The sequence below is a fragment of the Manis pentadactyla genome, chromosome 1 (genome assembly GCF_030020395.1).
Source record: "Manis pentadactyla isolate mManPen7 chromosome 1, mManPen7.hap1, whole genome shotgun sequence".
NCBI classification, from domain to species: Eukaryota; Metazoa; Chordata; class Mammalia; order Pholidota; family Manidae; genus Manis; species Manis pentadactyla.
The window spans coordinates 236,642,374-236,667,641 of NC_080019.1; the positions used below are offsets into that span (position 1 = coordinate 236,642,374).

The window sequence follows — 25,268 nt, forward strand, 5'->3', positions numbered from 1 at the left end:
ATAAAGAGAAGAAATAAACAAAATTGAGAAGAATAAAACAATAGAAAAAAGTCAATGAAACCAAGAGCTGATTCTTTGAGAAAATAAACAAAATAGATAAGCCTCTAGCTAAACTTATTAAGAGAAAAAGAGAATCAACACACATCAACAGAATCAGAAACGAGAATGGAAAAATTACGACAGACGCCACAGAAATACAAAGAATTATTAAAGACTACTATGAAAACCTGTATGCTAACAAGCTGGAAAACCTAGAAGAAATGGACAACTTCCTAGAAAAATACAACCTTCCAAGACTGACCAAGGAAGAAACACAAAAGTTAAACCAATTTCGAGCAAAGAAATTGAAACGGTAATCAAAAAACTACCCAAGAACAAAACCTCCGGGCCGGATGGATTTACCTCGGAATTTTATCAGACATACAGAGAAGACATAATACCCATTCTCCTTAAAGTTTTCCAAAAAATAGAAGAGGAGGGAATACTCCCAAACACATTCTATGAAGCCAACATCACCCTAATACCAAAACCAGGCAAAGAGCCCACCAAAAAAGAAAATTACTGACCAATATCCCTGATGAATGTAGATGCAAAAATACTCAGTAAAATATTAGCAAACCAAATTCAAAAATATTTCAAAAGGATCACACACCGCAACCAAGTGGGATTCATCCCAGGGATGCAAGGATGGTACAACATTCGAAAATCCATCAACATCATCCACCACATAAACAAAAAGAAGGACAAAAACCATATGATCCTCTCCATGGATGCTGAAAAAGCATTCGACAAAATTCAACATTTGTTCATGATAAAAACTCTCAGCAAAATGGGTATAGAGGGCAAGTACCTCAACATAATAAAGGCCATATATGATAAACCCACAGCCAACATCATACTGAACAGCAAGAAGCTGAAAGCTCTTCCTCTGAGATCAGGAACAAGACAGGGATGCCCACTCTCCCCACTGTTATTCAACATAGTACTGGAGGTCCTAGTTATGGCAATTAGACAAAACAAAGAAATTCAAGGAATCCAGATCAGTAAAGAAGAAGTTAAACTGTCACTATTTGCAGATGACATGATATTGTACATAAAAAACCATAAAGACTCCACTCCAAAACTACTAGAACTTATATCTGAATACAGCAAAGTTGCAGGATACAAAATTAGCACACAGAAGTCTGTGGCTTTTACACTAACAATGAACCAATAGAAAGAGAAATCAGGAAAACAATTCCATTCACAATTGCATCGCAAAGAATAAAATACCTGGGAATAAACCTAACCAAAGAAGTGAAAGACCTATACCCTGAAAACTACAAGACACTCTTAAGAGAAATTAAAGCGGCACTAACAAATGGAAACTCATCCCATGCTCTTGACTAGGGAGAATTAATACCGTCAAAATGGCCATCCTACCCAAAGCAATATACAGATTTGATGCAATCCCTATCAAAATACGAACAACATTCTTCAAGGAACTGGAAGAAATAGTTAAAAAATTCATATGTAAACACCAAAGACCCCGAATAGCCAAACCAATCCTGAGAAAGAAGAATAAAGTGGGGGGGTGGGATCTCACTCCCCAACTTCAGCTCTCCTACAAAGCCACAGTAATCAAGACAATTTGGTACTGGCACAAGAACAGAGCCACAGACCAGTGGAACAGACTAGAGACTCCAGACATTAACCCAAACATATATGGTCAACTAATATTCGATAAAGGAGCCATGGACATACAATGGGGAAATGACAGTCTCTTCAACAGATGGTGCTGGCAAAACTGGACAGCTACATGTACAATAATGAAACTGGATCACGGTCTAACCCTATACACAAAAGTAAACTCAAAATGGATCAAAGACCTGAATGTAAGTCATGAAACTATAAAACTCTTAGAAAAAAACATAGGCAAAAATCTCTTGGACATAAACATGAGTGACTTCTTCATGAACATATCTCCCCGGGCAAGGAAAACAAAAGCAAAAATGAACAAGTGGAACTATATCAAGCTGAAAAGCTTCTGTACAGCAAAGGACACCATCAATAAAACAAAAAGGTACCCTACAGTATGGGTGAATATATTTGTAAATGACAGATCCAATAAAGGCTTGACATCCAAAATGTATAAAGAGCTCATGCACCTCAACAAACAAAAAGCAAATAATCCAACTAAAAATGGGCAGAGGAACTGAACAGTTTTCCAAAGAAGAAATTCAGATGGCCAACAGACACATGAAAAGATGCTCCACATCGCTTGTCATCAGAGAAATGCAAATTAAAACCACAGTGAGATATCACCTCACAGCAGTAAGGATGGCTACCATCCAAAAGACAAACAACAACAAATGTTGGCAAGGTTTTGGAGAAAGGGGAACCCTCCTACACTGCTGGTGGGAATGTAAATTAGTTCAACCATTGTGGAAAGCAGTATGGAGGTTCCTCAAAATGTTCAAAATAGACTTACCATTTGACCCAGGAATTCCACTTCTAGGAATTTACCCTAAGAATGCAGCACTCCAGTTTGAAAAAGACAGATGCACCCCTATGTTTATCACTGCACTATTTACAATAGCCAAGAAATGGAAGCAACCTAAGTGTCCATCAGTAGATGAGTGGATAAAGAAGAAGTGGTACATATACACAATGGAATATTATACAGCCATAAGAAGAAAACAAATCCTACAAATAGCAACAACGTGGATGGAGCTAGAGGGTATTATGCTCAGTGAAATAAGCCAAGCGGAGAAAGACAAATACCAAATGATTTCATTCATCTGTGGAGTATAAGAACAAAAGGAAAACTGAAGGAACAAAACATCAGCAGAATCACAGAACCCAAGAATGGACTAATAGTTACCAAACAGAAAGAGACTGGGGAGAATGGGAGGGCAGGGAGGGATAAGGGCAGGGAAGAAGAAGGGGGGTATTATGATTAGCATGTATAATGTGGGAGGTGGGGGAAAGAGGAGGGCTTTGCAACACAGAGAAGACAAGTAGTGATTCTACAACATTTTGCTATGCTGATGGACAGTATCTGTAATGGGGTTTGTGGGGGGGGACTTGGTGTAGGGGAGAGCCTAGTAAACATGGGTATTGTAATTGTAGATTAATGATAACAAAAAAAAAGGAGGGGATTACTCCCTGATAGGATAAAATTAACTGCAAATCAACAATTAATGCATGCTTTACATATCCTTAATTGTGATCTTTTAAAGGGTGTTGGATGATCAGCTATGGAAGTACATTTTTCTGATAATATTTCTTTCTCTTAAAATAAAAGCAGTTCCTGTGTGGTGGTCTCCAATAGGTTCTTCACAATGGTATAAAGGTCATATCAAAGTGTGGGCAAAGTGTTTGTTTGTGTTTATACAGAGGATCAAAGCCTAATTTGGCTACCCAGAAAACGAATTAAGATATGATATGAAGAAGAACTTCCAACATCAACATCCTCTGGAAGAGTCATTCCAGAAGATGATCATCAAAAAACTTCAACAACGATCCTGGCGCTGATGCAGTTGTAGCTGCATTCATTCGGTCGGTTCCTGGACTTGCCGTTGGAATGAAGAAGGAAATATCCAAGCTGGCCTGTGCATACAGTAAAATAACAAATTTGACTGGATCTATACTGTCGGAACTCAACCAAGAATTAGGAGAAGTGCAAGTTGCAGTGCTCCAAAAATCTTGCGACTACAGACTATCTACTGTTAAAAGAACATATGGGTGAACAGTTCCCAGGAATGTATTGTTTTAATTTGTCTGATTTTTCTCAAACTATTCAAATTCAGTTAGACAATATCCATCATATCATTGATAAGTTTTCACAAATGCCTAGGGTGCCTAACTGGTTTTCTTGGTTTCACTGGAGATGGCCGGTAATTGTAGGTCTGCTTTTGTTATGTATCTGTATTCCTATTCTGTTAATGTGTGTACGCAATTTAATTAATAGTTAAAACCTGTACATGCTTATGTTACTCTACAAGAAGTTATGTCAAAGAAATAATCAATCTTCCCATGCTACTTGTATAGCTTTTCTTCTTCCTTCCTAATTACAGCTCTTTAGTAGAATTCGTGCCTCATATAGAAAATTACTGAGTCTCATAATTCTTCCAGGTGGTAAAGATACCTCAAAACACATGCTGGGCATACAAGCCACAAGGCATAAATCTGCAAAGAAGTAAAAAGCTAACCTTTTCAAAGAATATTGCTTCTCTCTCACCAACTTTACATTTCCCTGTATGGCCCCGGAAGACAGCTGGTTAGCCATAGATGGGTAAGATTCCTCAAGGGAGGAACAACCTAAGACAGGCACAGTTGCAGGGGGACCATCAGATGAGAAATTGGGGATCAACGGAGGTGAGGCTTAGAACCTCACCCCCCCCCCCACCCGTTTTGAGAGAAATCTTCTGCATCCGTGGATGTTTTGTTGCCCTTGTCTAGCTTGGATTAATACTTAGTCTATAGGCACAGACCTGATGATCTACACTTGCCCTCTCTTACAGCACTAAATTATGTTTTCTAACTTTAACTTGCATCTACCTACCACCTCAGCATTTTACTTAAAAAAAAAAAAACAGAGGAGAAATGTGGGATTCACATATAAACCAAGTATAAAAATCAAATGAATAATCATAAAAAAATTAATGTTAAATGTTTTTAATGTGATAAGTGAACTTGTTTCTCGTTAAAATTTGTTTAATGTAGATGGTAATTATAATTGTGTTGTAAGAGATTTTAATCTCTTCTGCATATAGATCTTCTGTTGGATTTATGATTAGCAAATATTTTCTTCTAGTCTGTGACATTTAACAATGGTATCTTTGAAAAGCAGAAATTTAAAATTTTGATGATGTTGAATTTATCGTTTTTTCTTTTGTGTTCTTACACTTTTGGTTACATGCTTCAGAAATCTTTGCCTAACCAAGGTCACAGAGATTTTTCTCCCATGTTTTCTCCTATAGGTTTTTATTTTTTTTTTAAGTTTTAGCTCTTTGCATTTAGGTCTTTAATATAGTTGAAGTTAGTTTTCGCATATGGTGTAAGTGTCCAGTTGCTTCTCTATCATTTGTTGAAAAAAGCACCGCTTTCCCTGTTGAATTATGATAGTATCTTCACTAAAATCCAGTTAACCACAACTGTGTGTCAGTTTGTTTCTGAACTCTATTTTGTTCCATTTATCTAATGTGTGGTTTCTACCACACTGACTTACTTGGTTATTGTACATTTATAGTAACTTTTGAAATCAGGTAATGTAGGCCCTCCAAGTTGCTTTTCTTGAGAATTGTTTTGCCTATTCTGGTCTTTGCATTTACATATAAATTATGGAGTGAGGTTGTTGATATGTTGAAAACATTGTGTTGGGATTTTTATTTTATTTTACTTATTTATTTATTTATTTATTATTTTGGTACCATTAATCTATAATTACATGAGGAACATTATGTTTACTAGACTCCCTCCATCACCAAGTCTCCCCCACATACTCCATTGCAGTCATGTGCTGGGATTTTTTATTGTAATACCTTGAATCTATTGGTCATTTTGAGACCTGCCTATCTTAACAATATTGAGTTTTCCATTCATGAACATGGTATATCTCTCCATTTATTTAGGTGTAGCTTTTTTTTGACTTCTAATGACTCAATGATTGGTTTTCACAAATTTGTCCCACTTTGTACGTGTTCTTTTGTGGATAAAAATTGCTAACCTTTTAATGTGTTTATAACCAGAAATCCTTCTGCAGTATTTTTAACCTTACAACAACCTTATGCTTATTTCCTTCTATCTCAAAATTAAAAAGAAAATGTTTCTTCAAAGGTACTAGCTAGTAGGTATGATTGTGTTATATTGCCCTCGCTGTAATTCTTGTAGAAACTCAACTTTAGTGGAGGAGAAAACTGTGGTATCCTGTGACTTTTGTTTTATGTTTCTATTTGAAGGGTCTCTGACTGGATTCCTTGAGGAGAAAATGGCCTATCAGGGACATCAGAACAGCCAGAACTGGGCAGAAAATACAAATTATTGCTTCGAACCTGAGCAAGTAGTGAATCCTGTGCAGACTGGTAAGTGCAGGCTTGCCTCCTGGCTGCTGAATGTGGGCTGTGACATAAACACAAGAAATCCACTGCCACACGCAGGCGAAACATGTTAGCCCAAGTGAAGCTCGTGAAGCACAACCAAGGTGTAAGTATTTTCCCTGAACGCTTAGCTGACCCTTTCTCCTCTCTGTCCCTTCTGCTGAGGTACACGCCCTTACAGTTCTCTCCCCTTCAAAGCCTGTTTTGAGAAAATTAGCTGAAATTGATATTCATTGAAGGTTAAATGATCAGTAGTATCTTAGAACCTCAATTCTAACGAAAGAAACTGCCACAGTAGCAAGAGCACCGTTTGTTAGGTTCCTGCTGTGGGCCAGGCCCAGGGCTTGGGCTTCACACACTATTACCTGTTTCCTACCTGGCTCTGCCAAGTATGTGTCATCCTCATTTGACAGGAGAGAAAACTTAAGACTCAGACCTGATTTCTATAAAATCCAAACTGATTCATGGAAACAGAAAGTGTATCTGCAGGCCTAGAGTGGAGCTGGTGGGAGGATGGATCGCAGGAGGGCCGCGGGGAAGTGGTGCTGTGCGCGCTGTCGGTGTGAGCCAGGCAGAGGGCTCCGTTTGTTTGTTCCGTTTAGGCTTCTGATTTGTCGTCTAACTTGTAGGGAGCTCCCTGCTGGTTCCACACAAACTTAATATTCTGTACCAGTTACTTGTTATCCTAGATACTTGGTAATTTTTGAAAACAGCTTTATTGAGATGTAATTCACATACCATAAATTCACCCATTTAGAGTGTACATTTCAGTATATTCACATACATGTACAGTCAGTTTTAGAACATTTCATCACCTTTCAGAAAGACCCTGCACTCTTTAGATATCACTCCCTATTCCTGTATCCACCCCACCCCTGACAACACTAATCTCTTCTCTGTCTTTATAAATGTACATATTCTGGATATTTCATATACATGGAGTCATAGAGGTCTTTGTGACTGGCTTTTTATTTTTTGGCTTAGCATGGTGTTTTCAAGTTCATGCATTTTGTGTCATGGATTAGGACTCATTCTTTTATGTGGACACATAATTTCCATTGTGTGGACACACAGTGTACTTATCAGTTGATGGACATTTGGGTTGTTTGCATTTTTTTTTTTTACGCTGTCATGAATAATGCTGTTTTAAACATTCATGTACAAGTGTTTGTGTGGACATAGATTCTCGTTTCTCTTGGGTATATACCTAGATTGGAATTGTTGATCATACTAGTCCCTCATCAGATTTATGACTTACAAATATTTTCTCTCATTTTTGTGGGTTGTCTTCTAATTTTCTTGATCATGTCTTTTGATGCATAAAAGGTTTTAATTTTTATCAAGTCTAGTTTATCTAGTTTATCTTTTGTTGCTCCTGCTTTGGTGTCCTATCTGAGAATTCATTGCCAAATCCGAAGTCATGAAGATTTATCTTTATGGTTTCTTCTAAAAATTTTTAAAATAATTTTAGCCCTTGTATTGAGGTCTTTGAGCCACTGTGAGTTGATTTTTGTGTATGGTGAGAGGTAGGGGTCCAAATTCATCCTTTTGTATGTGGATATCTGTTGTCCCAGATCCATTTTTTGAAAAGACTGTTCTTTCCACATTGAATGGTCTTGTTGAAAAGTTGTTGACCACAGACATGTGGCTTTGCTTCTCAACTCTTAGCTCTCTCGCATTGATCTATTTCTCTGTCCTTATGCCAGGATGACTCTGTCGTGGTTACACTTGTGTTGTGGTGAGTTTTGCAGTCGGGAAGTGCGAGTTTTCCTACTTTGCTCTTGTTCATGATTGTTATGTCTGTTGTAGGTCCTTTGCAATTCCATATGAATTCTAGAATCCGCTTTCAGCTGGGTTTCTGATAGGAATTATGTTGAATCTAGATCGATTAATGGAGTTTTGCCATTTTAACAATATTAAGTCTTTCATCCATAAACATGGAATGTTTTTTCCATTTATTTACGTCTTATTTCTTTCAGCAGTTTATAATTTCCAGAGTATAAATTTTATACTTCCTTTTGTAAAATTTATTCCTAATATTTTACTTCTTTTTGATGCTATGAATGAAATTGTTTCCTTAATTTCATTTTCAGATTGTTCATTGCAGGGATATAGATACATAATTGAGTTTTGTATATTGATCTTGTATTTTCTAACCTTGCTGAACTCATTAGTTCGAGTAGTTTTTTAGTACATTCCTTAGGATTTTCTATACTTAAGATCATGTCATTTATAAATAGTTTTATTTCTTCCTTTCCTATTCAGATGCCTTTTATTTCTTTTTCTTGCCTAGTTGTCCTGGCTAGAACCTTCAGCACTGTTAAGTAGAAGCGGTGAGAGCAGACATCACTGTTTTGTTCCTATCTTAGGGGGAAAGCATTCAGTCTTTTACCATTATCAGATTAAGGACAATCCTTCTATTCCTAATTAATTGAGTGTTTGATTTACCATGAAAGGGTGTTGGAGTTTGTCAAGTGGTTTTTCTGCATCTACTGAGATGATTGTGCTGTCTTACTTTTTGTTCTGTTGATATGTGTATATATTATATTAATTGATTGTTGGATGTTAACCAACCTTGCATTCCTGGAATACATCCCATTTGGTCATGGTGTTTAATTAATTTTGTATGCTAGTACATATATAAACATATTTGTTGAGGATCCATATTCAGAAGAGGTATTGGTCTGCAATTTTCTTTTGTGGTGTCTTTGTCTAGTTTTGACATCAGGGTAATATTGGTCTCATAGACTAAGTTGGGAAGTGTTCTCCCCTCTTCAATCTTTTCGGAAGAATTTATGATGAATTGGTGTTAATTCTTCCTTAAATGTTGAGTAGAATTCATCAGTGAAGTCATTTGGGTAGGACTTTGCCCTGTGAGCAGTTTTAATTACTAATTCAAGTCAGGAGGAACAGGAGCCAGCAAGGGCCACTTTAAAGGAATGGCTGGTTTTGAGGTTGGAGAAAACCCTGAAGAGTATAATGACTTTCAGGAAGTCAAGGGTGGTCGTCAGACTCTCAGACGGCTCCAGTGACACCACCTCCCGGTGTCACCCCCGTGCAGTCCCTCCCTCTCCTGGTGGCGGCCTGTGCAGATGGTCTGCTCGCCCCAGCTGTCTCCTGAGGGTGTAGCCTGGCTGGTGCCATGACAGCAACTTTGTGAGGTGCCCTAACCTGTGGCAGTGGTTGGGGGGGTGTACAGATCTTTGGGGATGTTTCGCAGGCCAAGCTAGCTGGATTTTCTAATGAGTTGGATGTGGTGTCTGAAGGAGAGAAGTCAGGATGATTCCAGGGTTTTGCCAGAAAGATAGGATGCCTTTGGAGAAGGGAGACTATAGGAGAAGCCATCTGGGAAACATATTTTTCTTTATTTCATACATTGAGAGTTGGCGATTTGATTTAAAAGGTAGGAAGTAAGGAGAGGGGTCTAGATGGCTGGAGATAAAAATTTGAGTGTCATTAATTTACAGAGAGAATTTAAAGTAAAAGACCAGATGAGATCACTGGGGGGGCGGGTGTCAGTAGAGAAAAGGTCTCCCTACCACCAGTCTGCTCAGCTCTTCTGTTCTTAGCTTAAATATTAAGATGTTTCTTGGCACGAACTAAAATATAACCCTGTGTTGAGTGTTCCCTGCCCTAACTGTACATGTCTCTGGGTTTTGAGAACACACAGGGTCTGCCATACTGCATTCAGCTAGTGAGAAAGTAATGCATAAATGATAGAACTTTGTAGAAATCATCCATTTTCACAGGGGCTTTAGCAGTCCCCCATCCTAATGTGCCAACCATGCCATAGGTATTCTCATTGGTGGTTTAGGCACCCTGCTGTTCTTTGGTGAAACTGGGAGGCAGAGAAGCAGCAGCCCTACACCGAGCAGGACTGGGGAGAGTGATGTGATGAGCTCTCGTGTGCAGCATCTGCTGGTCTGAGGCAGCAGTGTGGGGCCCCTCCACCTCCCGCAGCTCCGCCGTTTGCCCTCTGCCTGCCCACGCTCCCCAGTGCCATGCTCTTTCCAGGCCTGAGGTCCCTTATGGGGACAGGAGTGCCACTGCCCCAGAGCCCCAAGAGTGAGCGTTCACTCTGGGTCTGGGCTTTATGCAGCTGCGTCTGGCCACAGAGTGCCACAGGGAACTGAGTTCTGAGCCTTCACTGAGGAGCTGGTCAGAAATGCAGGTTCTTAGGGCCCAGCAGTCTGTTTCACAAGCCTTCTGGTAATGCAGCTGTGTGCTAAATTTTGAGGTGGCCTTCTTCTTTGAGAGCAGAATTCGTGCTTGGCACGATAGCTTTGCTCCTCTTTCATGGAAGAAGGTAAGGGTCTACCTGATGTTTTGAGCGTCTTCATTCATGCCAGCTTCTCAGTCTGGAGCTATTCCTCCTCTCAGGGTCTGTCTACGAGCTGTGTACCTAGCCTCCTTCAGACGGCTTTCGAATGCAGTTTTCTTCATGATGTCCACATGAAGTGAAAAAAAATATTTTAAAAAATAATTTAAAATGAATGTCTACAATGTAAGTATCTTTTGAAAACTTAATTTTATCTGTGCTTTCACCTCTTCCTATATTACAGAGGTGAACATTACTTGTGCTTTTAGTTCTGTAGTATTTCCCGGCTGCGTGATTTACATAATTAAATCTTGGAGACTGTGAGGTGATGTAGCACATCACAAGTGAATTAGTGAACATTTATTGATCCTTACCGTGTTCAGTCACATATGATCTCAGCTTCTTTACCATGCTGTTGACGACACATGGGTAGCTAACCAGTACTCAGCATAGGCTGATGAGAAATGCCAACCTTTACAGTTGTATCCACTGAGAATGAGCTTTGAATGCCTTTCTTCATTCCAGATTCCTTTACGAAGCACCGTGATGTGGGCCTGGAAGATTTGCTCTCCCTCCCCAGTGGGGCAGCCACTGCTGCAGCATTTGCAGAGCAGAATGATGCCCTGAAAGACAGCATTGGTATGGCTTTTCCAACTGCATTTCCCTCTTAGCTCCAGACAAGTAGTGTAGCCCTTCCTGAACCACCTTTGCCATTATCCTCTGGGGAATGTCATGTTTAGGGGCTCTGGCTGTGATGAAGCTCTTTTTATAGTCCAGGAGAGAATTCAGTCGGTGTGTTCACCTCCTCTCCTGGGATCTTGAACCCTATATCCTAGTGGCAGATTTGATCTCCGCATTTTGCTAGCTCCTGGCCTTGGGCAAGTCATGTCCTCCTGAACGTAGGTTTCTTCATCTATAAAATGGGGCCAACACTAGTTTCTACCTTAAAGGTGTGGTGATGATTAAATAAAATTATGTGAAAGCACTTTGCATAGTGTGAGGTACATATAAACATTAAACGGATATTGGCTATCAATTAGTCGTATCCTCATTCCTGGTTTTGTATAATTTAACACGAATGTGGCCAGGGCACTGTAGGGCAGACAAGATTCTACCTCCACCCATTTTAGGTTTTCAGCTGAGACTCCAACAGAACAGACAGATTAACAAGAGGAGACAAAACAAACCAAGTTCATCAATGCATGCAGCATACATCACATGGGGTGAAAGTAACACAGAGTGGTAACTTAGAACTTTGGTTTGCATAGCATCTTCAGCGAACAACAGTGTGTTTGTAGGGAAGTGACAGGCCAAAGGAAATCAGTGTCAGGCTTCTTAGAGTGGCATGCTGTGGGGAGATCGGGTGGGAGGGAACTAATGGAGTGAGGTTCCTCTGGTGCTGTCTCTGGGTTAATAAGAGACTGTCTCCAGTAAAAGGAGAATTAATATCCTGCCCTTAGGCAGAAATGGGGAGCTTTTTCTAGGTTTGCTGTGTCTTAATTGCCTTTAGCTCAAAACACTTTTTATACCAAGGAAGCATATGTTGGAGTGACAAATTCTGGTTTCCTTTCATGCCCATCATCCGTAAGTCCCACTTGAAACAGTGCATATCATTTTGTATTTGGAAAGGTCCTGGTTCATGATGCATTTCTTTTATACTTTTCTCTGAACTGAAGGTCTCCTGGGGTTACATGAGTCGGCTTGGATGTGCCCTCCTGGTCTCCTGCGCCTTTGGCTTTGACTCTGACCCCTGTCTTCCAGCTTTCTAGCTGAGGAGTCACTTAGCTGCCCCTCTTTCTTCACACATCCTTCTTCTCTTCCTTCCTCCCCTGCTCTGCCAGGGTAGGCCCCTGTCCCTCACGCCTGGGCTGCCTTGGTACTCTCACGGCCCCCGGCCCCCTTTGTGACTCCATCTCCAGTGTCCCTGCTGTGTGGCCACCTGAGTCCCTGGCCTGTGTTCATCATCTCAGTTTCATGATTAAAACCTTTGGACACTTTTTCTTCTTTCTTGTCAAGGGTTAATTTCCCTGGTATTCAAGGTCTTTTTGAATCTCAGAAACATTCTTGTCCTGTTACGTCTTCAAGTTTCCCTTTGCTCAGTGCTTTCCGTCCTTGATTGATGGCCCTTTCCTTGCTGGCTGCCCGTGTACCCCCTCTGAAGTCTTGGGGGCTTCCTGGCTGCTTTAGACTCCTGAAGCATGTACTCCACGCTGTACAGTTTGCCTTGCCTGATCTGTCTAGCTTGCCTCTCTAGATAAATTGTGATGGTCGTGGTGGCAAGGAGCATGCACTGTTAAATCTCCTTCCAAGTCTGGGAGAGAACAGCGTAAGAGTGATCCTTTTCTATCTTGTTCTTAATAATTTACAAAGCATTTTCACAAAGTTGTCTTCTAGGGTTGGAAAGGGAGTCTTGGTTAATCTCACCTTACAGATCAGGAAGTCAAAAACACACAATTCCTTGATAGACGTTACGTTATAGCGGTTGTGATTTGGAGCTGCAGCCCAGGTTGGCATTTTTGATTCTTAGGGTGCAGGAGGTGCCAGTCAGGGATGATTAATGGCACTGTAGCCTGTTAACTGCCAACCAGAATCTGAAGAATGCCAACAGTTTTTACTTTAAAACTTCCTTGTTTTGTTATTCATTGGTCCTCAGGTCTGTGTGTTTATGGCAATATATAACAATGATTTTAGATACCAAATGCCTTTTTTTCCAATGTTGACTGAGTTTAGAAAATGTGTCTTGTTATGTTTCAATTCAGGTCTGTTTCCCTGTGATGCACTTGCTCCTGTGGCTCCCGGGTGGCCTGGGGAGGCCCCGGACCTCCCCCACTTGGAACCCTGTGTTCGCACAGGGCAGGTTACACAGCCCCTGCAGCCCGCAGCAGGTAAAGTGTCAGACCCTTCTAACCGCTGGTGCTTGCAGCCAGTAGTCAGTATGAATCATCACGCTGACTTCCTAGCTGTGTTGGTACAGCAGTGGAAACATTTTAGGACTAACCCGAATGTTTTTAAATTTTAACTACTGATTGACAGCTGGAGGAATTATGTTGTAGTGGAAATTCACGTGGAATTACTGGGCAGAGAAAACCCCTTTGTCCTTGGTGCAGATTAAGGGCTGGCTGCCCCATGTCCTGTGGGCCCCGCCGTGCAGGTTTAGAGGGCTGGGTCTCCTTGATGTTCTGCAGGTCCTGTTCTGACGCTAATTTTGTGCCTGTGTTTATTTATTTGTTTATTTTAACATGTGTTTTTTCCCCTCTCGTTTGCATTTCCTCCACCACTATCTGTTGTCCTAGTTCCCTGTTCTTCTGAATTTTGGGACTGTCAGTGAGTAGGCACAGTACATTAACTAGATAGCTTCTTAGTGATGTTTAGGGTGTCATGGTTGCAAAAGCCAGATACTCCTGTGTCCTAACCAAGTAAGGTTTGAATAAAGGGCAAGAAGCAGACAGTGATGGGTCCTGACCCTCCTACTTGCTTCCTTTAGAGCCGGCCAAGGCAGTAGAGGCGGCGCCAGCAGAAGCGGTGGCCGTGGCAGTAGGGCTGAAGGCTGTGGATGTGGCACCCGCCTCAGAAACAGAGGCGGCATTAGCTGAAGACACGGGACCATGTGCCGAATCAGATGTTGCTCTTGCCAAGGACATGGAATCATCCATCACATCAGATACGGCCCTAGTCAAGGGCGTGTTACTGCCTACTGAAGCAGAGGGAGCCCCAGCCAAGGATGTGATACTTTTGACAGAAACCGGGAGGACTCCAGCTGAGGGCATGGTACCACCCACAGACAGAGAGCTGGCCCAAGCCGAGGGCACAGTTTCACGCTCAGAAACAGAGGAATCCCTGGCTGAGGATGTTGTGTCATCCACAGAAATAGCGTCAGCCAGGGAGGTGGCCTTGTCCTCAGATACAGAGCTGGCCCTGACCAGGGACATGGCTCCGTCCCCTGGGACAGAGGTGGCCCTGGGCAAGGACTTGGCTCCGCCCCCAGAGACAGAAGTGACACCAGTCAAGGATGTGGCTCCGCCCCCTGGAACAGAAATGACACCAGTCAAGGACATGGCTCCGCCCTCTGGGACAGAGGTGGCCCTGGGCAAGGACATGGCTCCGCCCTCTGGGACAGAGGTGGCCCTGGGCAAGGACATGGCTCTGTCCCCTGGGACAGAGGTGGCCCTGGGCAAGGACATGGCTACGCCCTCTGGGACAGAAGTGGCCCTGGGCAAGGACATGGCTCCGTCCCCTGGGACAGAAGTGACACCGGGCAAGGACATGGCTCCACCCCCAGAAATAGAGATGGCCCTGGGCAAGGATGTGGCTCTGCCTGTTGGAACAGAGGTGGCCCTGGGCAGTGATGATATTCCAGCTAAGGAAGTTGTGCCACCCTCAGAAACAGAGGTGGCACCAGTTCCAGTGAAGGATGTGGAAATTGCTCAGATGCAGGAAGAAATACATGAGGACTCCCAGTTAGACTCTCTCCAGGATGCGGGACAGTCAGTGGCACCTGCATTCATGATCCCACCAGGTATGGGCTTATTCCTGTCGACTAGGGTGTGGTCAGGGATGAATGTCATGCCAGGTGAAGTGCAGACGGTCACACTGGACATTGCCAGTCGGTACACGCGCCTGCTCTCCTGGACAGCTCTTTGCCACCTTCGCCCTCCTGTTACCTCCAGCACCTTTTCCATCTGTATTTCCATATTCTCTGCTGATCTTCCCGATTTCTTTGTAGATAATTGAAGCAATAAAAGAGAACACTCACAAACTTGCACTCCCTGATCTATGCAGCCCCTTGTGTCTGTACGCCAATACTCTGCCTCCCTCCTTGTAGTATAAGTAAACTGTCCCAGCTTCTGGAAGGCTCGCCTCTGTGTTTTGCACCAGACCCCTTCTCCTCTTGTCTGCTTACGCATATTACCCCAGCTGTTCTCTTCTTTCTTGACTCTAACCAGTTTTTCCCCCTTTCCATTGATCATCCCCACCAACATACAAACATTTGTTATTTTTCCCATTTATTAAATATAAAACGAAACCCTCTCAACTCCACCTTCCAGCCACCACTCCATTCTCTGCTGCACTCATAGCAGCGTCCCTCATCTCTCATCCCTCAGAACTATTCCTGTCTCCAATTCCAGAAGGTGGAGAAATAGCTGAAATAGTGCTTCTCTAAAACTTGTGTGGTTTTCACCATTACCTTTAGAACCTGTCATATCCACGGGCCAGAAGTACAGCCTGCCAACAGATGAGGATTCTGCATCACAGAAGTTAGTGGAGAAGAAACCACCTGGTGGTCAGCCGTGGGAGCTGTCTTCTGAGACTGCAGGTAATGAGGAGAACAGTGGGCTCTTTGAAGCACTTCATGGGGTGTGGGAGGGTGGTGCGGGCCGATACCATCCTGGTGCATGGTGGTAATCAGCAGTATTCTTTATGAAGTAAGTTTTCTTTCTTAGAATTTGTCTTGTTTAGGCAGAAAGTAAATTTGTTTTACTTTGTCACCTTTAAAGTTATCACTGCATCAACTTAGGACGCCTAAATTTTAGTCCATTTGAGCTGCTCACTCTTCTGTCCCGTATGGTCTTAGGCCAGTTATTTAACTTTCCTATACCTCCATCTACTAAGCTGTAAGGGGAATGCATTGGCCAAGTGTGCTGTACACCTGTGCTGGTCACAGGAGCTCCGTGGCCCAGCAGCACCTGCGTTCCTGGGAGTGTTAGAAATGCATCGTCTTGGCTCCACCTCAAACCTTCAGAATCATGATACACATTTTAACAGGCTCAGTTAATCGTCATGTACGTTAAGCTTTGAGAGGCACTGCTTCAAGCTGTTTTCCAAATTAAAGTTCAATTAGTCAGTGAACTTTAAGATACCAAGGTTTGGATGGTAAGCCAGAAACGTGCATATGATTATTAGCTTAATGACTCTGCTTACTCTTCGGTGACTGTAGTAAGAATGTGAACTCTAGGGCAGGGGCCATGACTTAGATCACTTAGAATCTCTAGTGCTTTGCACACTTATGGCACCAATTAGGAACTAAATAAATGTTTGAGTTTTTTAAATGCTGTTTTAGTGACTCAACATATCAATAAAGCTTCATTAAGTCCTTATATTGCACAAATTATACTATGTTGAGGCAGACAGAATTTAAGTCGGACCTTTCCCCTTGTGTTGCTGTGTTACAGCCTGGATGGCAAGAAAAGTTCCCAGGCATGAACTCTGAAACCAAGGATTTATTTTATAATAATTGAGTAAAATAGTATTAAAGAATGGCAGCAAATAGCTGCTGGCTAATTGCCATATTAAATGTTATAAATGCTGTGCAGTGCTGAGCCTGGCAATTTTTTGAGAGAAACAATAGTTGACCCGAAGAGTTAAATGAAGGGTAGGATTTGGGGGCTATTGGAGGGGTAAAGCCGAGGACAGAAGGTGCTATTTAAGTATTTGATGTTCTCTGCAGTCATTTCATTGGGTCAGGCCTACCGCTGCTCCCTCCAGCACCCCAGACCCACACTTCATTGGCATGGAGGCAGGAGGCTGGACCAGTTGGCCTCCTGAAACTCAGTGAGGGTCCTTATTCTAACTGTGTATTTCTTTGCTCTACTTAACATTGTGTATATTTCTCTGTGTTTTGGGAAGCATATTCAGGAACAGAATATTGAGATCCAACACATTTGCCTTGCAAAGTAGGAGGCTTTCTCTGGTTCTGGAATGATGAGAATTTTTCTCTGGCCAAAATATGAATTCAGGGTCTTTTTTCTCTCTCTCTTTTTTTTTTTTCTTTCCCCCCAGTTGCGTAAGTCTGGCCTTCTGGTCTGTTTCCCAGAATTGATCTGGTTAATATGACAAGTAATTAGTATAATGTTGGTGACAGGCTCTTAGAGATGTAAATTTGATCCAAAATCCATATATATTTCATTCAATTAATTAATGTCACCAAAAAGATGGGAACTTACCATCTTATTGGAAAATTGTGAATTATGTTCCTAGTAAAAGTAATGACAGTGTAAGTATGAGATTTATAGGCAGTAAGTGCCTATTATAAAAATTAGAAGATCTGTTTGAATTTCTTTTCTCAAGTTGAAAATATTTTATAAATGTGTTAAAAAAAAATCTTTACCAGAGATGATGATCTTTGTTGAATAAATATTTGCTGATCCCAATTAAGGATGAGAAATGTTTTGGGAAAAACTGTTTTCCTAAATGAATTAGTACATCAGTTGGTGAAAATAGACTACTTAAATGAGTCACTGAGTGGACTTTTTAAAGGAGCAATAATAAGGAGTTTTTGTTTGGAATTTGGCCAACTTCCTGTATTGCAGGTCTCTCTCCCCTACGAGCCAGACCAGGGTGCAGACCCAGTGACCGCAGGTCTGCCTGGCCCGGGCCTGTCGGGGTTCCTCCAGAGCTGCCAGGAGGCTCTTCTCCACAGAAGACCCTCGACCCTGGCCTGGGCCCCTGCTCTGTGCCTGCGCCGGCCCGGCCCCCTGGCTTGTCTTCCTGTGGAGGGGCCGGGGGCCAAGGGAGGATGGTTCCTATTGACTTTCTTGAGCCCCAGCAGGATCTGGGCAGGGAGGCCTGGGAGACGGAGAGCATGCCAGCAATGATGAAGAAGAAGAGGAAGAAACCAAAGCAGAAGAGATACTCTCAGCCCCGGGCTGGGCGGCTTTGGGACGAGGACAAGGGCAGTGCAGGCGAGCCCCAAGGCCATCCCCTTGTGGCTGACCCGCGCAGATCCGGTGCTCTCCCTAGCCAGCCTGCCACTGTGGGCACGGAGTGTGCATCTGCACCCAGAGAAAACGTGAGGAAAGGATGTGCAAGTGGCCCCCGAGCAGCAAGGCAGGCGGCTGAAGACTTTGTCTCAGGAAGTCTCAGTGTCCCCCTAGGTCCTTTGGAAGAACCCCCCAAAACTGCAGCAAATCCTCAGCCTAAGCTGAGCATGGAGGCAGAGGTCAAAGGTGACAAGTCAGTCCAGCAGGACCGAGACAAGAAATTGCTCCAGCAGGATGAATGCAGACCACAGCCTGTGCCCCCACTGCAGCCTCCTGTGGGTGAGAGCCAGGCCCTCGGCCCCCTCACTCAGAAAGAACCCCCGGCAGAAGCCTCTGCACACGCAGAAGTCCCTCTGGAAGCCAGATCCAAAATGGACTGCCCTCCTGTCTTGGACCAAGAGGCTTTGGATGGAGTTTCAAAACCCACTGCAGCAAAAGAGCTGCCTGATTTGATGCCCACTTTGCGAGCGAGCAGCCCTGTAGGAAGCAGTGCCAAGCAAGGGAGTGGCGGACAGAAAATGACCGAGTTGCAGAACAGCAAATGCAGAGGGCTTCCTGAAGGAGCTGAAGAGGCTCAAGAGCTAAACATCAGGAAAGCTCTTCCTGAGCACAGACTCATGAGCACCTGTGTGTCTGAGCAGCTACAGGGCAGGGTGTTGGCTCAGGATCCTGGGCCTGTGGGCAGGCCCTTCCAGGGGATGACAGCGGGTGGCAGGAGCAGGAAGGGGAGGGGAAGTCCCAGGCAGGTAGGGGCAAGGTCTGAGCCGCTGTTTTCTCCGGACAGCCAGAGGGACGGCAGAGCTGCTCTTGGGCCCAGTGAGCTGGCCCCTGAACACGAGAGAATAACACTTGGGGACAGGAGCCCGAAGCTGGAGCTGGGGCCGGGCCAGGTCGAGCAGCCAGGGGCGGAGGTGCATCACAGCGAGGAGGCTGCGGGGGCCAGGGCGCTGCAGGAGCTGGCTGCCCAGCCCGGGGTGGCAGGCGCCTTACAGGCACCGGTTCCTCTGGGAGGCAGGTCAGGCGTCACTCGGACCTCCAGTGCTAGAACAGGAAGTGGAGTCTTAGCCACAGACACGGGTGTCAGGGACCAGAGTGCAGGAGGAACATGTCCTTGGGTGGGTCGTGAGGCGGCTTCCTGGGTTTCTGAAAAGCCTAAGAAAAGAAGCAGTGAAGGCAAAAACAAAAAGTTTAAAAACAATTATTCGACACAGCCTGCTAGAATGGAGAGCAAGGGAGAAATCCTCAGCTTATCTTCTGTAGGGAAGGGTGGAGACGCAGGTCGTACCTCCCATCCAGACAGGGAATTAGGGCTCGCTTTCCCCAAAAGTCAAGATCCTTTGTTTTCATATTCACCGGGTGCACCCGTAGTGAAGCTGGGTGGTGGGAAGGGTAGCCTTGTTGAGGGAGATTGTTCAGAGCTTGAGGCTCTTGGCAGGAACAAGGATTCTGCTGCTTTTGAACCAGCTGCCACGGTGATGGGTGTGAGCAGCCAAGATCCAGTCCAGGGGCTGACACTTGTCCCTTCAGTCCCATCTGCAGAGAATAAGGCTGGTGCAGCCACAGGGCACACCAGAGTGGCCGAGCAACCAAATGACAGCAGTGATGGTGGAAAAAGTAAAATGGTTCAAAGTAGCTTTTCTGAAAAGCACATTCTAGGGAATAAGAGAGATGCAACAAAAATACATGTTCCCATGGAAACCATAGGGGACCCCGCAAGTGAAGGAGTCAGATATGTGGATGAAAATAGAAATATTACATTCACCTGCCCCAGAACACCACTGGGGGTGATGAGTGAGGCAGGCCCTTTAGAGGCTGCAGGGTCAGCAGCCTGTGAACTACCCACCCCTGCTCCTCAAGTAGTAAAGGAGGGCGATTCTTTTGCAGACACCTTGGCAGGAAGTAGGCAAGAGGCTGCCCAGGCCCACATTTCCGAACTGTCAGTGATAGATAATTGCAGCAAAGATGGAGGCCCAGGGCGAGACCAGCCCAAGGCTCCCAGTGCTTTTCTGCCCTCTGCACACACAGGAGGGGTTGCTTGTGCTCTTCCAGCATCCATAGAAACGGGGCATGGTCACAGAGATAGGAAATGTGGGCTTGCTGATCCCACAAGAAGTGGAGCTGGGGTAGATGGGGGTCAGGGGACAGGAGAGTCTGAGTCGGAGCCCAGGCGTGCGTTAGGAGAGAACAGCACAGAGCTGGCAGGGGCAGGTGCCCTGCCTTCTGGGGTGCCCGAGGAGGACCGGAGCCTACCTGGTGAGGTCAGAGTCCTAGGGACATGTGCAGAGGGGAGGCATTTTACAACATTTCCTGTAAACCAAAAGAAAGAGTCTGAGGAAGGTTCTGCTCCAGTTAAAATTCCTGACTTGCTGGGCGACACCGCACAAGAGCCCAGTTTCTGTGAGGACCTGCATGCTGAAGACAGAGACCCCAGGGGCCCAGGTAGTTTGAGTAAGGACGTGGGTCTGCCTCTTTTGCCTCCAGAAAGCAGAAAGGATAAATTGGAAGAAATGAGTGTGGCTTCTAAAACTACAGAATGGGAGTACACTTCCTTGGCAGCACCAGAACTCCAGGCCGATTGCTTAGATGGCAAAGCAACAGCTGCTCGGGCCAGGGTGGCAGATGAGTCAGTGGGGACTGCTTCCCAGGGTCCTGGGCACCCAGAACCCAATGATCAGGTCTTGGAGGCACCTCAGGAAATGACAGAACAATCTGACCGGAAGGCTGTGGGAGAAGGGAGGAAGGAAGAACCAGTGAAGGGTTACATGAGGCCCACCAAGGCCCGAGGACTCGCTGCACCCCCGCCGAAGTCTGCGCTTCAGGAACGGGAGAGGTCCAAGCCCCTCCGGCCCAGCGGTATGAGCCTGCCGTGGGGACATGTGTGTGCGTGTGGCTCTGAGTCAGCACCGGAAAGGCAAAGAGCTTGTGCTTTGGTCCAGACTCAAATCGTCCTTGTTAATCATTGGCCTGTTGGCATGGAATGTATAACCGCTAACTGTGTGTTTCTGTCTGGGGCCCGGCTTGGGGAGCCTGGTGGCAGGGCCGCACGCCTCTTTACCTAGCACCTAACTCTCAGTTTGAGGGGAATTGAATTTCCATTGTTTAGCAGAAGGCCTATCACCATCCACTGTTCTTAATTTTTTAAAAAAGTATGCCCCTTATGTGTAAAGTTTAGAGCCAGATTTAAATCACTGTTTTGCATAAGGGTTCACAGGAGGGAAGAAGACATTGCATGTTCCGTTGTGTGGGTATTTTTTTTGTCAGGATATGTATGTAGCTTGTGCTGGTGGGACTAAATCCCCAAATTGCTTTTGGATTAAATGAAAATGGTCTGCCCCTTAAGAAGAAAAGGTAGCCTCCGGCCCACACTGTTGGGCACGGACTTGGGTTCTGGTGGAAAATGGCATCTCAGTGATGCAGTTGTCTCTCTCACCAGTTTTCTCACGGCCTTTGGCCCACAGCTGTATGTGGGGTGCTGTTTCGGGCATAGTCTGTGTCCATGAAATAGTCAACATCCACTGGCAAGTGTACAGAACTTACTTGTGGGATTCCTCATAATTTGACCCTTTTTGGTCCTGACCAGTTTAGTAGTTGGAATGTGGTTCAGAAAGACAATTCCTTTAGGATTTAGACATTTTAGCCTTTTTTGCACCCCCACTGAAAAGTACACATCTAATCCTGGCTTCCTTGCGCCTAACCTCCAAAAGATGTTTCCTGGGCTTTGAGGTTTCCACAGCCTACAAACGATGCTCTTTCTTCATCACTGTTTCCCAGCTTGCATGATGCAGCTACTAACTCCAGAAATAAAAAACACTGGTTGGCTTTGGTAGCTGGCTAGGAAGCAGCTTCATCATGGGGGTCGTTCTGCATGATGTGGGCCTGTTCTGGGCAAAGCCTGTGCTATGCATGGATTTGTGCCGGGTAAGGAGTATGTGCTCTATGAGTAGATAATAGTAACGGGTATTACTTGCCTGAGAAAGTCTCATCTTTTCTGTTTTTATCTTCCTTCCATTAGCTACCAGTTGCCAAGGCAGAAAATGAAGTCGTTTGTGGAGGGCCCCCCTGTAGCTCGGGATCGATCTTTATGTGGGGGGACGTGCAGAGCTGAGATCTTCAGCGTCCTATCCAGTTGTTGAGCTTTAGTGTCTAGACCAGTTCTTTATTTCTACCGTTTTATGAAGGGTAATGGACATTTTCCAATCTGAGCAAATCTGTTTCTTTTTGCTCAGTATTCCTGTGGAAATGTAGAGAGGATCTGTTCTGATTCTTGAGAAGCAAGGCAGATCCTTGTTCTAGGTCCTCTGGGGCCCTGCCTTGGCCAGGTCAGGCTCAGAGACTGTGTCAGGAGTGGCCTCACAGGGTGACTCAGGAGTGGGGGATGAATTTTGGGCAAAATTAATTGTTTCTTCTCTAAATTCTGTCACACCTTTTCCCTAAGGACAATCTGTACTTTTTTTTAATAGTTAAAAAAAATTTTTTTTACTGACTTCTAAATGGGTTAATACATTCCTGTGGTCCAAAGGTTGTGCAGTAAAATGTAAGCCTGCCTCACTCCATCACCAGTGTTCTGTGTGTCGCAGATCCTTCCAGACGATCTGTGCGTGAAGAACCAATGGCATGTGTCCTGATTTTATATGAATGAGGCATATCATACATACTGATGTGTGCCTTGGTTTGTAAACTAACAGTTTTGTGAGAGGTCTCTCCAGAGCAGTGCAGAGAAAGAGGCCGTCTCCTCATTAACCGCCGTGTGGCATTTTGTTGTATGGATACACCCTCATGTATTTTACCACTTCCTTATTGGTAGACATTTAGGTGTTTTCCAGTTTTTCTCTGTTAGAAACCGGTTGCACAGACTGCCATGGTCTCTACAGGGCATCGTGCTTGTATGCGTGCTCTGCAGTGGGAGGCGGCTGGCACAGGGCCTCTGGTTTGCAGGGTATGTGTCTGTGACCTGGCAGGCGCTGCCCACTGTCCCCATGGGGCCAAGAATGCGCCTCTGTGCTTGCTCCACTGCCTTGATTTTTAAACTGTGGTTGCTGATTGAATGGGTGGAGAATAGTTTCTTGTTATAGATTTATTTTGTGTTTTACTTATATAATGACTTCCTTGCATATTACAAGTTTGCAGCAGCCATCCCTACACTGAGCTTATAGGAATATGTTTTCTTGTGTTAATTTTAATTTTTCCCATTTTGCATCTTTGCTCAGCCTGGAATCTGCTTATTTGTTTTGTGTGCGCATGTGAGCCTTGTGGTCACGTGTCACCCACCTCTTCCTGAGATGCCATCTTTGTCAAGCTCTGTGTTTCTGTGTGTATTTGTTCTGGTTTTTGGTTTTCTTTTCTGATCCCTTGGTCTTTCCACTCAGACTTGAGTAGCACAACAAGGCCTAGCTGTAGATTAGTACTACACTAATAATAAATTTTAACATCAAACTGGTCTACCCCACCCTTCACCCTAGTAACTTTTTCAGAGCTTCATGACTGTTCTCGCTTATTATTATAAAAATGAAAACTGACTCATATAGTTTTGAAAAAAACAAAAATGCAGTGAATCATTTTCTTGGAATCACAGTTAACGTATAGTTGACCCTAGGGAGAGTTGATGTCTGCGGTGTCGAGCTTTTCTATCCAGCAGGATAGCGATATGCCTGCTCAGTAACACCACGTGTCTCAGCGTGTGCGTCTGGTCTCTCATGGACACATTGATGTTTCTTCAGGCAGATCTTGTTTATTTCCTGTAAGGCTTGTCCCACATGTCTAGGAAATGGGAGGACATGCAGACGCAGAGATTCAGGCGGGCCTGGGGCTCTGAGGCAGGGGACTGATGGAGCGGGGACGGTGAGGTTTGTGAGGGAACTAGGCGGGCTGGCCCCGATACGCAGCCGCGGCTGGGCGTCCGGCCCACACACCGGCCAGGCAGCCTCTGGACCTGCATCACTGTGCTTCGCTTTGCTCTTCCCTTCGGTTGTTCATCAACTGCTCTGCCCCACGCATCCAGTCCTTGTTTGGCCCGTGTCACGTGGTGTTACCCAGGGCTCTGAGTGTTCAAACAGTAAAAATTTTGTTAGTGGTGTTCATAAAAGTAATAGCAGTCACCAGTCCAGGAGTGCCTGTTGCGTGCCTCGACTTGAGGTGGACACAGGCTACATTGTTGGGGCCTCTCCCAGGTGGGGCCCTGGGGGACCTCCCTGGCATGGTCCACAGATGGTTAAGTGGCAGGGATGGAATTTGCACCTAGTGCTTCTGACTTGAAGACTTATGCTTCCTCATTGTTATCCCTGAGGAACCAGCCAGAAGTTTTACAAAAAGGTAAAGGTCAGCAATTAGTGATTATGTATTTTATTTCAATATCTAAGCATTAACTAAGCCCTTTTCTAGGTGGAGAGATGGAAGCATGTTGTGAGGGCATAAACTGAGTTGGAGGCTTGTTTGGGGTGAGCCTGTCTGCCCTCCTCTCCAGCAGGGGCTGTGCTGGCGGGTCCCCTGTCCTCCCTGACCCCAGCGTGGAGCCCACACTGCTCGGTACCTGATGGCAGCTTTTGAGTTATGAATGAATTCCCTTTTGCTTTGGAGGCAGGGGCAGTGAATGTACTGCCAAGGTCCTCCCAGCTGGCTGTCTCCTCTGCTGCTTTGTCTGAACTCCACGGGCCTGAAGCAGGAGGCTTCTGTGCACGTGGTGCCTGGTGCTCTCGGCTGGGAAGACCGAAGCCGTTGAGGGAGTCTGAGCTCCACCTGTTGGAAGGGCTTCTGGTGGGGCTGGTTTCTGTGAAGGCGAGGCCGAGGGGCGGGCCGCGGGCACCGCGGAGGCCCAGGACAGCTGGGAGTGATGTGAGTTTGGAGGGTTGTGCTGGCCCTGCAGATGGGCCCTCTCTTTGTGGGCTGAGAGCCTGCTCTCTTTGTTCCCGAGCTTCGTTTCTTTGTCTCTAATGTGCTGAAGCCCATCAACTGTCTTTGACAGCCAGGAACGTCAGTTTGTGGTAGAATTCCCTTAGTGTGAAACTTGCAGTAATTCATGAATGCAAAATCCTAACATTTTCAAGGCATAGTACATACAGAAAACATGCTCAGCAGATGAAAACCGTTTGTGATCTTAAGCTGGCTGTGGTTTTACTG

The 25,268-nt window shown here is 44.7% G+C and overlaps 1 protein-coding gene across 15 annotated transcripts in view; it reads left to right on the forward strand.

The window, feature by feature from the left end:
* MAP4 (microtubule associated protein 4) overlaps positions 1-25,268 on the forward strand; it is a 182,089-nt gene that overhangs the window by 122,389 nt on the left and 34,432 nt on the right. For 12 of the 15 annotated variants that reach the window (XM_057488124.1, XM_036877690.2, XM_036877685.2 and 9 more), the window contains 6 exons: positions 5,943-6,065; positions 10,924-11,037; positions 13,158-13,283; positions 13,883-14,914; positions 15,590-15,712; positions 17,706-21,008. In XM_057488124.1, coding sequence (XP_057344107.1) covers positions 5,943-6,065; positions 10,924-11,037; positions 13,158-13,283; positions 13,883-14,914; positions 15,590-15,712; positions 17,706-21,008 — 4,821 coding nt within the window. The remainder of the gene's footprint in view (positions 1-5,942; positions 6,066-10,923; positions 11,038-13,157; positions 13,284-13,882; positions 14,915-15,589; positions 15,713-17,705; positions 21,009-25,268) is intronic. The other 3 variants (XM_057488140.1, XM_057488143.1, XM_057488146.1) reach the window with 1 other exon arrangement.